This window comes from Lynx rufus, unplaced genomic scaffold, assembly GCF_022079265.1.
Source record: "Lynx rufus isolate CCGP_SWC_20201006 ecotype Redwood Valley unplaced genomic scaffold, mLynRuf1.p SCAF_2, whole genome shotgun sequence".
NCBI classification, from domain to species: domain Eukaryota; kingdom Metazoa; phylum Chordata; class Mammalia; order Carnivora; family Felidae; genus Lynx; species Lynx rufus.
This window is the reverse complement of record NW_025814834.1, coordinates 180,581,889-180,595,185: the sequence shown is the minus strand read 5'-3', so window position 1 is coordinate 180,595,185 and position 13,297 is coordinate 180,581,889. Positions and strand designations below refer to the sequence as shown.

Here is a 13,297-nt window from a genome sequence, read left to right as displayed (position 1 = left end):
AGCCCAGAGCCCGACACGGGGCTCGAACTCACGGACCGCGAGATCGTGACCTGGCTGAAGTCGGACGCTTAACCAACTGCGCCACCCAGGCGCCCCAAATAATGCCTTTTTGACCATTCAAATGGTGATCCTGCGCGTTTCTTGAACTTTTATAATACTTATTCTGTAGCACTTATCTGTTAATTTGATCTGACAAAGTAATTAAGTAGTACTTTGGGTCTCTTATACTGTTATTATTAAAATCATTTATTATTATGTTACTTTTCTTTTTTAGCATTGTTTACCATTAAGTTATAAGCTTCTCAACGTTAAGGATGATGTCTGAGACTTGAAATGATTACAATACCTTGCATACAGGAGATGCACAATACATATGTTGGATCCAATTATTTATTAATATCTTATATACAGTGACTATGAAATGCTGAGTATTGTAGGAATATGTTAAATGTGCTAGATTGTATGTTGTGAGAAATTTAATTCATGCTCTTATCATTGGATAGTTTAAATGTTCAGTCTTTATCAGAATAAAATGGCATAATATGAAAATTATTTTGAACTATAAATCATGAGACACAAAAGTAGGTAAGAAAAACTATTAAGGGATTATGTAGCCTATTTGTCTACTTAAACTTATTTAACAGGAGCCAATCAATAAATAAAAGTTGACTGAATGAATAATCATGCGGAAATGATTGAATAAACCCATTTAATCCCCTGAGCTTTTTTTTTTAATTGGTAAAATGAAAGAAATAATATTGATGCTTTTTTATGCCTCAGAGAGGAAACACTAGAAATCAAAGAAAATTCACCACTTTTTATATTTAACTTAAAATTTGTAATAACAGGATAATTACATTCTTGATTTTCCCTCTTCTTCATGTTTTCCTTATTTAGACTTTTTAGGGGAATTATAAAATTATCTCCCCTCCCATCTGCCTTTCTATATACCAATAAGAAGCCAAGTAAAATTTTCAGTTTGAAAAGAACATTTTGAGAAATTAAGGAGATAAGCATGGGGATTATGATAATAGAGGGAAAAATGGGCTAATATTTATTTAACAACTATGTACTCTTGACATTCTGTTAAGTGGGTGATACACCTAGTATATGTGCTCACAGGATGCTTTTTGATCAATTAACACCAAGAAAGACTAAGAAATTGTACTTGAAAAGAAGAGGTTTAAAAAGAGTAACCAAGGGGCGCCTGACTGGCTCAGTTGGTAGAGCATCTGACTCTTAATCTCGGGGTTATGAGTTCGAGCCCCATGTTGGGTACAGAGATTATTTTTTAAAAAACCTACTAGAGAGAATAACCAAGTCAGAATTATCATTAACATTTTAGAACTGATGTCCCTTATCCCCATGCTTGCTTGAACTTTATCATTTTCCATTTGGGAATAGGTTTTTTTTTTTTAAGTTTTATTTATTGGGGTGCCTGGGTGGCTCAGTTGGTTACATGTCCAACTCTTGCTTTTGGACCAAGAGTTCATAATTTCACGGTTCATGAGATTGAGCCCTGTGCTTGGGATTCTCTGTCTCTCTCTCCCACTCTCTGTCCCTGCCCTACTCATGCACACGTCTGTCTGTCTGTCTGTCTCTCTCTCAAAATAAGTAAACTTTAAAGAAATAAAATAATGGGCGCCTGGGTGGCTCGGTTGGTTAAGTGTCTGACTTCAGCTCAGGTCATGATCTCACAGTTCATGGGTTTGAGCCCCATATCAGGCTCTGTGCTGACAGCTCAGAGCCTGAAGCCTGCTTTGGATTTTGTGTCTCCGTCTCTTTCTTTGCTCCTCCCCTGCTCGCCCTCTGTCTCTCTGTCTCTCAAAAATAAACACTAAATAAAAAAAGAAGAAATAAAATAAAACTTTTCTTTTTAAAATTTTTTTTTTTTTTTTTCAACGTTTATTTATTTTTGGGACAGAGAGAGACAGAGCATGAACGGGGGAGGGGCAGAGAGAGAGGGAGACACAGAATCGGAAACAGGCTCCAGGCTCTGAGCCATCAGCCCAGAGCCTGACGCGGGGCTCGAACTCCCAGACCGCGAGATCGTGACCTGGCTGAAGTCGGACGCTTAACCGACTGCGCCACCCAGGCGCCCCAAAACTTTTCTTTTTAAATAGAAATGTAGTTTTATCTCAAAGAAGTGATTTCCTCTCTCAACATCTGGAATTTATCTTTTGAAACATATCGTATTCAAATGCACCAAGTCTGTCCCTGCAATTACATTTTGATAATTGTTAGCTTACAGGTTTCTAGACTTTATTAGCTTAAAGATCTTAGAATACCTCTAGTGGGATGATAGGTTTTATACTTTAAATGGTCTGAATAGATTTATAAGAGATTTTATCCTTGTATACTTAAGATTACTTTTTATTCTGATAAAGACTGAACATTTAAACTGTCCAATGGTAAGAGCATAAATGAAATTTCTTACCACATACAATCTAGCACATTTTACATATACCTACAATACTCAGCATTTCATAGTCACTATATATAAAATATTAATAAATAACTGGATCCAACATCTTAAGTATACAAGGATACTTGTTATATAAAAATTATAAATATTTTTATTTATATTCTTTTCACTTTTTTCACAATTATATGAGATATAATTGACATATAACATTGTATTAGTTTATGCTGTATAACATAATGATTTTATATATATAGGAAGTTGTGGTGTTTGTATTTTCATTTTTAAAATAAATACCTAATAGAGGAATTGCTGAATCATATGGCAGTTATATTTTTAATTTTTTGAGGAACCTCCATACTCTTTTTCATACAGTTTGCATTGCCATCAACAGTGCACAAGGGTCCCCTTTTCTCTTCATCCTTACCAACTCTTGTTATTTCTTGTCTCTTTGATATTAGCCATTCTAACAGGTGTGATTTGATTGTGGTTTTCATTTGTATTTCTCTGATGATTCATTGTGTTGAGCATCTTTTCATGTGTCTCTTGGCCATATGTGTGTCTTCTTTGAAAAGTGTCTACTCATCTTGTGCCCACTTTTAATTGGGTTGTTTGGGTTTTTTTTTTTTGCCATCAGGTTGTTTGAGTTCTGAATATATTTTGGATATTAACCCCTTATTGGACATACAGTTTGCAAATATTTTCTCCTATTCAGTAGGTTGCTTTTCATTTTGTTGATGGTTTCCACTACTGTGCAGAAGTTTTTTTCTTTGATGTAGTTCCACCTGTTTATTTTTGCTTTTCTTGCCTTTGCTTTTGGAGTCAAATCCAAAATATCATCTCCAAGACCAATGTCAAGGAGCTTAACTGCCTGTGTTTTCTTGTAGGAAGTTTATGGTTTCAGCTCTTATGTTCAAGACTTTAATCCATGTTGAGTTGAATTGATCTTTTTTTTTTTTTTAATGTTTATTTATTTTTGACATAGGGCAGAGGCAGAGACAGAACCCGAAGCAGGGTCCAGGCTCTGAGCTGTTAGCACAGAGCCTGACACAGGGCTCAACACGTGAGCCGTGAGATTATGACCTGTGCCAAAGTCGGGAGCTTAACTGACTGAGCCACCCAGGCGCCCCTTGTTGAAATGATCTCTATGTATGGTTTCATTCTTTTGCATGTGCCTGTCCAGCTTTCCCAGCACCATTTATTGAAGAGACTATCCTTTCTTCATTGTATATTCCTGGCTCTTTTGTCATAAATTAATTGACCATATATGTGTGGTTTTATTTCTGGGCTCTCTTTCCTGTTTCATTGATTTATGTGTCTGTTTTTATGCCAACACCATACTGTTTTGATTACTATAGCTTTGTAATATAATTTAAAATCAGGTATCATGAAGGCTCTAGCTTTGTTTTTTTTTCAAGATTGCTTCGGCTATTCAGGGTCTTTTGTGGATTCAAACAAATTGCTGGATGAGTGTGTGTGTGTGTGTGTGTGTGTGTGTGTGTGTGTATGAGAAATGCCATTGGAATTTTGATAGAGATTGCATTGAATCTATAGTATGGACATCTTAACAATATTAATTTTTCCAGTCCATGAGCCTCAGAATATCTTTCCATCTGTTTGTGTCTTCTGATTATTTCATCTGTGTCTTCAGAGTACAGATTTTTCACCTCCTTGGTTAAATTTATTCCTAGAAATTTTATTATTTTTGATGTAATTGTAAATGATACTGTTTGCTTAATTTCTCTTTCTGATTATTTGGGGTTAGTGTATAGAAACCCAACTAAATTTGTATGTTGACTTAAAAAAATTTTTTTTTAAAATTTTAAGTAACTCTACATATGGGGCTTGAACTCATGACCCAGAGAATAAGAGTTGCATACTCTCCCTACCTACTGTGCCAGCCAGGCACCCCTTGGGTGTTGACTTTTTAATCTTGCAAAGTTAATGAATTCATTTATTCTAACAGGTTTTTTTGTGTGGAGTCTTAGAGTGTCCTATATAGAATATGATGTCAGCTTCAAGTACAGACAGTTTCGCTTCTTCTTTTCTGATTCAGATGCTTTTTGTTTTGTTTTCTTCCTAATTGCTCTGGCTAGAAATTCCAGTATTATGTTGAATACAAGTGGTGAGAGTGAGCATCCCACTTGTCTTGTTCTTGATCTTAGAGGAAAGGCTTTCTTTCAGGTTTTCACTGCTGAGTATGATGTCCACTCTGGGCTTGTCATAGATCGCTTTTATTAGGTGTGTTCTTACTCTACCCACTTGATTGACTTGATTGAGGGTTTTTATCACAATTGGGTATTGAATTTTGTCAAATGTTTTTTCTGCATCTATTGAGATGATCGTATGATTTACCCTTCATTTTGTAATGTGGTGTATTACATTGATTCACAGATATTGTGTCCCATCCTTGTGTCCCAGAGTAAATTCCACTTGATCATGGCATATGGTCTTTTTAATGTATTATTGTATCTGGTTTGCTAATATTTTGTTTTAGAATTTTTGTATATATATTCATCAGGGATACTGTAATTTTCCTTTCTTTTTTTTTTTAATTTTTAAAAAATATTTATTTATTTTTGAGAGAGAGACAGAGTGCAAGTGGGGGAGGGGCAGAGAGAGAAGGAGACACAGAATCCGAAGCAGGCTCCAGGCTCCGAGCTGTCAGCACAGAGCCCGATATGGGGCTCGAACTCACGAACTGCGAGATCATGACCTGAGCCGAAGTCGCACGCTTAACCGACTGAGCCACCCAGGCACCCCTGTAATTTTCCTTTCTTGTAGTGTCCTTATCTGGTTTTGGTATCAGGGTAATGCTGGCTTTGTAAAATGAGTTTAGAAGTGTTCCCCCCATCTTCTGTTGTTTGGAAGAGTTTGGGAAGCATTGGTATTAATCCTTTTTTTAATGTTTGGTAGAATTCATCAGTAAAGCCAACTGATCCTGGACTTTTCTTTGTTGGGTGATTTTTAATTACTGATTCAATCTCCTTATTAATAATTGGTCTTCAGGGGCGCCTGGGTGGCGCAGTCGGTTAAGCATCCGACTTCAGCCAGGTCACGATCTCGCGGTCCGTGAGTTCGAGCCCCGCGTCAGGCTCTGGGCTGATGGCTCAGAGCCTGGAGCCTGTTTCCGATTCTGTGTCTCCCTCTCTCTCTGCCCCTCCCCTGTTCATGCTCTGTCTCTCTCTGTCCCAAAAATAAAATAAAACGTTGAAAAAAAAATTTTAATAATTGGTCTTCAGATTTTCTGTTTCTTCATGATTCACTCTTGGTAGGTTATATTCATCTAGGACTTTATTTCCTTCAGGTTTTCCAATTTGTGGGTGTATAATTGTTCATAATAGTCTCATGATCATTTGTATTTCTGTTATCAGTTGTAATGTCTATAAATTATATTTTAGTAATTGAAAGTATAATACAAATTTGATCTACTTTCTAGAAAGTTTAAACAAGTCTCTTAAGTGGTGTTTCCTCACCGATGGAGAATTACTTCCAAGCAGAAGCTTACAACCTGGACAAGGTATTAGATGAATTTGAACAAAACGAAGGTGAGAATTTACTTTGGTGAATCTGTTTGAATATATTTATGATATGGAGAATGGGGGATTTTAAGAGTATGTAACACTTAAAAAAAAATAAAACTGGGTAAAGTGGCTTAATGATAATAGTATTATATTTTAATGCCCAGAGGAGGAACGAACATTTTTGAGCACTATGTGCCAGATACTATGCTAACGCATTTATATGGACTGTATTATTTAATCTTTAATATAATCCCATGAAAGTAGATTTTATCTATATTTTACAGATGAGAGGCACAGAGAGATTAAGCAACTTCCCCAAAGTTAGTTTGCTGATAAGTGGCAGGATGATAAGTATCCAGGCAGTATACTAGAGCCTAAACTCTCTTTATACAACCAATTTATGATCAAGAAAAGCTTTAGAATGTGTGATTGTATTTCTAAACTAAGAAAAATAACTTATTGCCTATTGATTGACCAAAAAAGTAAAGATACATTTTAAACTAATTTTAAAAGATTTATATTTTTAAGTTACTGCCAAAATGGTTAAATAAACTGTCAGCTTAAGATTCACTTCGTTTAGGGAAAACTTTTCTTTAAATTTCCCTCTGAGTATGATTTGAATGGATAAGCCATAATTAAATCTCTATCTTTTACCTCGCCTTCCTTCCTTGGTGTTCTCTGTTTCTAAGGGGAAATGGCATGTAACAAGTTTACAATTTGATATATTTCCATCTGAACTCCATGATTTTAGTAACCTTTACTATATCCAGTGATTCAGGTTGTTCTTTGATAGTAGTTGGGAAGAGAGATTAGTTTTAACTTTACTGCTTTGGGTCTATGATAGAGCAAGCCTTAAAAAGAATATGGGATTATGGGGGTTAGGAAAGAAAAGGGAGAAGGAATGATACATGGAATAGCGTGCTCTTCTCATATTTTACTGTTGATGACCTGAAGCTACTCCATAGCCATAGGATTCATGTAAATGTAAAAATCAATAATTTGAGATTTTATTGGATCTAGATGGGTTTTATACATACCAAGGCAGAAGGTGTATTTTCCTCTGTTTCAATCATTTATACAAATAATTTCTCAATCCTTTCTTTAGTTTGGCCCTCTGTGTATCACAGTTATTTGTCATAAGATATCTACACAGGTGCTACACCTAATCACATGAATAATATACTTCTAGAATACCTTTGACTCTAATAAAACTGTTAGTTTATTACATGATTCTCTTTGTGGCTAATGTAGATTCTAGTAGGGTATTTTGTATATAGCTGATTTTGAATACATTTTCATTGAATCAGTAAAAATTGTCTTTTAGTTAAAAAATACAGCATTTGCTTATAAAAAATAACTCCCTAGAAGGAGAAGAACTTCAGAAGCCACATTCTTGTTTGGAACTATGTTGTTTATTTGTTTTGAGCTATTTTTTTTTTTAATTTTAGAATTTTTTAAATTTGAAAAAATTCTAAAATTAAAAAACTTTTTTTTACATTTTTTTCATGTTTGTTTATTTTTGAGAGAGAGAGAGAGACAGAGCACAAGCAGGGGAAGGACAGAGAGAAAGAGAGACACAGATCCAAAGCAGGCTCCGGCTCCAAGCTATCAGCACAGAGCCCGATGCAGGGCTTGAACTCATGAACTGTGAGACCTGTGCCAAAGTCAGACGCTTAACTGACTGAGACACCCAGGAGCCCCAAAAATTTAAAGTTGCATTAAAACTACAATGTCTAGCCTGGTGTCTTTCAAAGTATATTTTAAATAGAGTGATTTTTCATTTTGTGTTAATTTCCTTCTTTAAATGAAAAATACAGCACACATGGATGGTGATGACACTAGATAATTAACAGTATGCCCATGTGGTAGGTGGTCAAATAATGAAATTTTAATAACTGATCATTCTTGTTTGAATATTAAATATTCTTGTAAGAAGCGGTAATTCTTTTTTATTTCCATGAACCATCTTGGAAATAATGATTTCTTTTTTTAAAGGAAGCATATGTTACTAAATCTCAAGTCTCTGCTAGCCTACATTTGGTCAACTCAGGATTTAACACTCAGAGGATTCAGGACCATTCTCCACATATTCTGATGTTTTATGGCCTGTCCAATCTGCCCTTTCTAGCTGCTTTTTACTATTTCCTTACCCTAATTCTTTTTCAACCCAAACTGATTTACTTCTTATTGCTCTCTCAGATTGTTGTATTTGGGGCTATACTTGTTTCCCCTTATGAATGACCTCTTTTCCAAACTGACATGTAATACAGGAATAGTCTTAATAATATTTTTTTGTTCTTAGCTAAAAATTAGAAACTCCGTGTTCTAGAAATATTCTCTTTTTAGATAACCTAGGAATATTTTATTTTCAGAGTATTTGCAAATGTAGTTGATTAACTGAGTCCTAGCTTTTACAGTGTCACCAGCAAACTTATTGTAATTATTTTTTCAGATGAAACAGTTTCTCCTATTTTATTGGATACCAAGTGGAATAAGATTCTAGATTCCCCTTCTCACCGACTATCATTTAACCCTGCATTGGCCAGTGTGAATGAACCTGCAGTTTCTAATGAGTCACAGCCACAATTGAAAGTCTTCTCTCTGGCTCATTCAGCTTCTTTGACCACAGAGGGAGAGGACCATTGTGCAAATGGACAGGAGTATCCTCTGAATCCAGAGATTAACACAATGTGGATTGATGAAAATGCCGTTGCAGAAGATCAGTTAATTAAAAGGAACTGTAATCGAGATGATCAACGCAGTGCTGTCGAAGTGGGAGAAAAAAAATGTGGAAATCTAGCTTGTCTGCCAGATGAGAAGAATGTTCTTGTTGTAGCCGTCATGCATAATTGTGATAAGAGGACATTACAGAGTGATTTGCAGGATTGTAATAATTACAATAGTCAGTCCCTCATGGATGCTTTTAGCTGTTCACTGGATGACGAAAGCAGACAAACTGATCAATTTAGTTTTAGTATAAATGGGTCCACTGGAAAAGATATGAATTCAGAGAAACAAATGGATCTGTTGAATAGACCAAGTGCAGTGGGGGATTCTGTTAAACATATGTGTACTACTTCATCTGATAATCTAGCCAGTGTCTGTTCCTCCTCACAATTAAAGGATGATGAAAATATAGGTAGAGATCCCTCCATGTCTGTGATTACAAGTTTAACAATTGATTCAGTAATCTCATCCCAGGGAACAGATGAAGAAAGTTCTGCTGCTAAAAAGCAAGAGAACTGTATACCAGATGAGGTTCTCACTTGCAAAACCAGCTCTGCTAGGACAGATCTAGGGAGTCCAAACTCCTTTTCCCGTCTGAGTGAGGGGATTTTGATGACAAAAGAGCCAGCAGAGGAGAGAACAACCGAAGAATCCATCCGACCTGGTTTACCTTTGCTTCTCAAAACAGACATGCCTAATGGGTCTGGAAGGGATGATAACTGTGAACAGTTTTCAGATTGCCTTGTGTCCAGTGAAGTTAGAGCTGATGAAAAGGAAGGTTGTGAACATGAAGAAATACTTGACACTACAGAACTTCTTAATATGACAGAGCATTTCTCTGATTCTCAGGAGATGACTAATTGGAAATTGACTAAGCTAAATGATATGAATGACAGCCAAATAAATAAAGAAAATGAGAAGTTTCTGCAGATGAATCAGCCTGAGGACATTTACAGTGATAATGGAGGAGAGTGTGATAGAATGGCTGAAGCAGGTCTAGATTTAAAAGGAACTTGCATGAATGAAAGTGAAGGATGTGATTTCTCCACTATGGATACACCAGCAGCAAATTCTGTATCTAATTGTGATTCCTATGGAATGCAGAGCCCAGTTGTTTGTTTTGTTCCAAAGACTTTACCCTCCAAAGAAGATTCAGTAACAGAAGAAAAGGAAATAGAAGAGAGCAAATCAGAATGCTACTCAAATATTTATGAACAGAGAGGAAATGAAGCCACAGAAGGGAGTGGTCTACATTTAAACAGCACTGGTGACCTAATGAAGAAAAATTATTTACACAGTTTCTGTAGCCAAGTTCCATCAGTGCTTGGGCAATCTTCACCTAAGATAGTAGCAAACCTGCAGTCTATCAGTGTTCCTTTTGGTGGTGCAAGACCCAAGCAACCTTCTAATCTTAAACTTCAAATTCCAAAGCCATTGTCTGACCACTTACAAAATGACCTTCCTACAAATAGTGGGAATAATATTAAAAACAAAAATGATGTTCTTGGAAAAGCAAAATTAGGGGAAAATTCAACAACCAATGTATGCAATTCCTCTTTAGGAAACATCACTATTGCTGATACAAATGGGGAACACTTAGAAAGCTACGAGTCTGGGATATCCAGTAGACCGTGCCTTGCATTAGCTCCAGAAAGCCCAGATAATGATCTCAGAGCTGGTCAGTTTGGAATTTCTGCCAGGAAGCCATTTACTACTCTGGGTGAGGTGGCTCCCGTGTGGGTACCAGATTCTCAGGCTCCAAATTGCATGAAATGTGAAGCCAGGTTCACATTCACCAAAAGGAGGCATCATTGCAGAGCATGTGGGAAGGTAAGTTGTATGTGTTTCAGGTCACAAATGTGGCATGCCTATTTTATTAAGCTCAATTAGAAATTAATAAAGACAATATAAGGTGAACATACTTCTGGTTGAGATGACATTATAAATAGCCTGGAACACCCAGTTCTAGTAAATTTCTAAATAAAAAATGACCTCATTGAATCTTAGTATTTATATAATTTTTTTGGTTGCCAAGATTTAAGCTGAATCACTTTTCGTGAACAGATGAGAATTGAGGAAGTGTTAACTTTGTGGTTTCTATATTGATAGATACTTGGTTAATGGAATAGTTTGAAATAAGGAAGTAATTTTTTTGGTTTAAGAAATACTTGTTAACTTCATATTTTTTAAATTTTTGAAAAATTGAGTATTACACTTAAAATCCATCCTAGTTTTTGTTACAGGATTTTGGCCACTCTACTAGACATTCTGGAACTTTTTATACACATATACACATATTTTTGTCTTTTTCTCCCTTTAACTTTGATACAAAATAGAGTTGAGGGCTGCAGATCCTATGACAAGGTTGTAAGAATACTTGGTATTCCTTAGGTCTCCCTAAGTTTCCTCGCTGTAACATATCAACTTACTGGTTTGTCTTTTTAACAAGAGCTATGAACTAGGAGGAAGGGATTTTATATTTTTAAAAAGACTTTTAGCTTTGTTATTTTATATTTTTAAAAAGACTTTTAGCTTTGTTATTTTTTAACTATACTTTATTAAGCTTTAGTTTTTATAAAAACAAAACAAAAGATTAGTAATTTTCATTTGGCTTTGTGAAGATTAAATGAGATTACAGATGTAATAGTAAGTGCTCAGTAATTAATCTCTACTTCCCTTCTTGCCTGATTTATTGGTCTGTTTGTGCTAATTAGGATGCTTTCACCTTCAAGGAATGGGGTATCTGACTCTTTGTGATTTAGACAAAACAGCATTTCATGTAACAGGAAGCCTGAAGATAGAGACTCACTTATGTCTGGGCGTAGAGTGAGGATCTCTAAAGTTTCCTTGGTCTTCCACTCATAATCTCAAGAGAGTGGCATAGCTGTAAGCATCAAGTTCAACCTGGCAGCTTCTCAAGTACAGGGAAATTGGTTGGGGTCAAACGAGCCTGTTCTTGCTGCAGTCTCATCAAGGAGGAAAAAATCCCTGGCAACTTCTTTCAGTTTATTGGTCAGGTCTAGACCACAGGTGCAATTTGATACCAATTATTGATAAAGGGGAACAGAATTGATTGGCTAAGATGAATCATGATTCATCCTCTGGGGCTGAGCCCAATGTTGCCTGAACACAAGTGGGATTCTGTTAATATGGAGAAGGAAGAGAATGTTTCCTGGCTGGGCAGTCAGAAAGGGTACAAAAGAACAAAATGATGGGGAGCAGAAAGAAGTTAAAGCTGTTGATTGGGCTACTGGTCTCTGATTATTAAAATTTGAAGAAAATAGTTTGTTTAATTCTTAAATATCTTGTAGTCTGAAATAAACTCAGTAGCCTGAACAATCAGTTTTCTATTAAGGAATTAGAGTTGTCATTTTTATGTAGTTCTGTGTGTCGCTTACTCTGTAGAATACTTTCTGAAAATTTTGCTTTCTTGAGCAAATAATAATGTTCCAGACCAGCATATCCAGATGTAATGAGTAAATAGGTAACTCAGGTGGATTTAGAAAGGAAATGGTGGCAAAATGTTCACAAATTGAAAAATTAGATGGAAGTTTTGCTGAGTGGAATTTATGAATTTAGGAATTCACGTGGATTATGGATTCATATTCTGGTTTTTTTTCCTTTTTATCTCCAGTTACATCAGAGATGTTCTAGGGATTGATGAGAAATGTTTGTAAAAATCCTTGAACTTCTTGGAAGAAAAGAACTTATAAACAATTGTATACTTTTTCTAGCTACTAATGAGATTATACTGGGGAAATAGCTAGAAAAATACCCCAAACAATGTGATTTTGTAAAATATTGTTCACTGCTGAAAAAAGAAATTTAGTTTGCATACCCGGTAATTTCTCTACTTAATACCTATAGCTTAATACTCTGCTCTTATGAGCATATATTAAGCGTCTAATATATCAAAGGTTCTGGGCTAGATATTGGAGATGCAGAGATACAAAAATTGCAATATATGACTTCATTGACCTCATGGAGTTTGTAATCAAGGGCGCTGATTTCAGTAAGTTGAGAGAGGACTATTTGGATTTCCCGGAGTTTAAAAAAATTCTAAAAGAAATTGTGAACCACGGATCTGAGTAGACAAACAGACCATTCTACAACAAAGTATATGCATTGTGTTAAAAGCCAATTATATGTGCCTTATGTTTGTTCTCATTAATCCTCATTATACCCGTGTAGAATGGGTTGTTAATTTTTCCCTATTTGATAGATTAAGAAGCAGAGGCTCAGAATGGTCAAGGAATATGCCTAGGATCTCATAGCTTGAATATTGCAAGAGCCCTGGTACCCTTTCTTTCAGTCATATCGCTTCCAGCATGTCTCTTCATTTATACTAGTGGTATGAAGAAAATAATCTAGGATCATTGAGGGATAAGAGCTTAATTTTTCTAAGAATGGCAGAGGGAGTCAGGAAAGTCATGTTACAAAATGACTATTTTGAGAGGGCGATATAAAAAAGTAGGTATAATTTATGGGGCAAGGTTCTAAAGTGTGTGAGATAAATGAGATCACATCAGAGTACAGGTGGAAAAGTACAGGTGGAAAAGGGAAATAAATTCACAAAAGAATGGGACAAGATAAAAATACACATGATAGAAGGAGTTAATAGAAT

General features: G+C 35.6%; 1 protein-coding gene across 1 annotated transcript in view; it reads left to right on the top strand.

The window, feature by feature from the left end:
- Positions 1-13,297, top strand: part of ZFYVE9 (zinc finger FYVE-type containing 9) — a 134,979-nt gene that overhangs the window by 8,714 nt on the left and 112,968 nt on the right. The window contains exons 2-3 of the mRNA XM_047085321.1: positions 5,862-5,970; positions 8,399-10,503. Coding sequence (XP_046941277.1) covers positions 5,901-5,970; positions 8,399-10,503 — 2,175 coding nt within the window. The 5' untranslated portion in view covers positions 5,862-5,900. The remainder of the gene's footprint in view (positions 1-5,861; positions 5,971-8,398; positions 10,504-13,297) is intronic.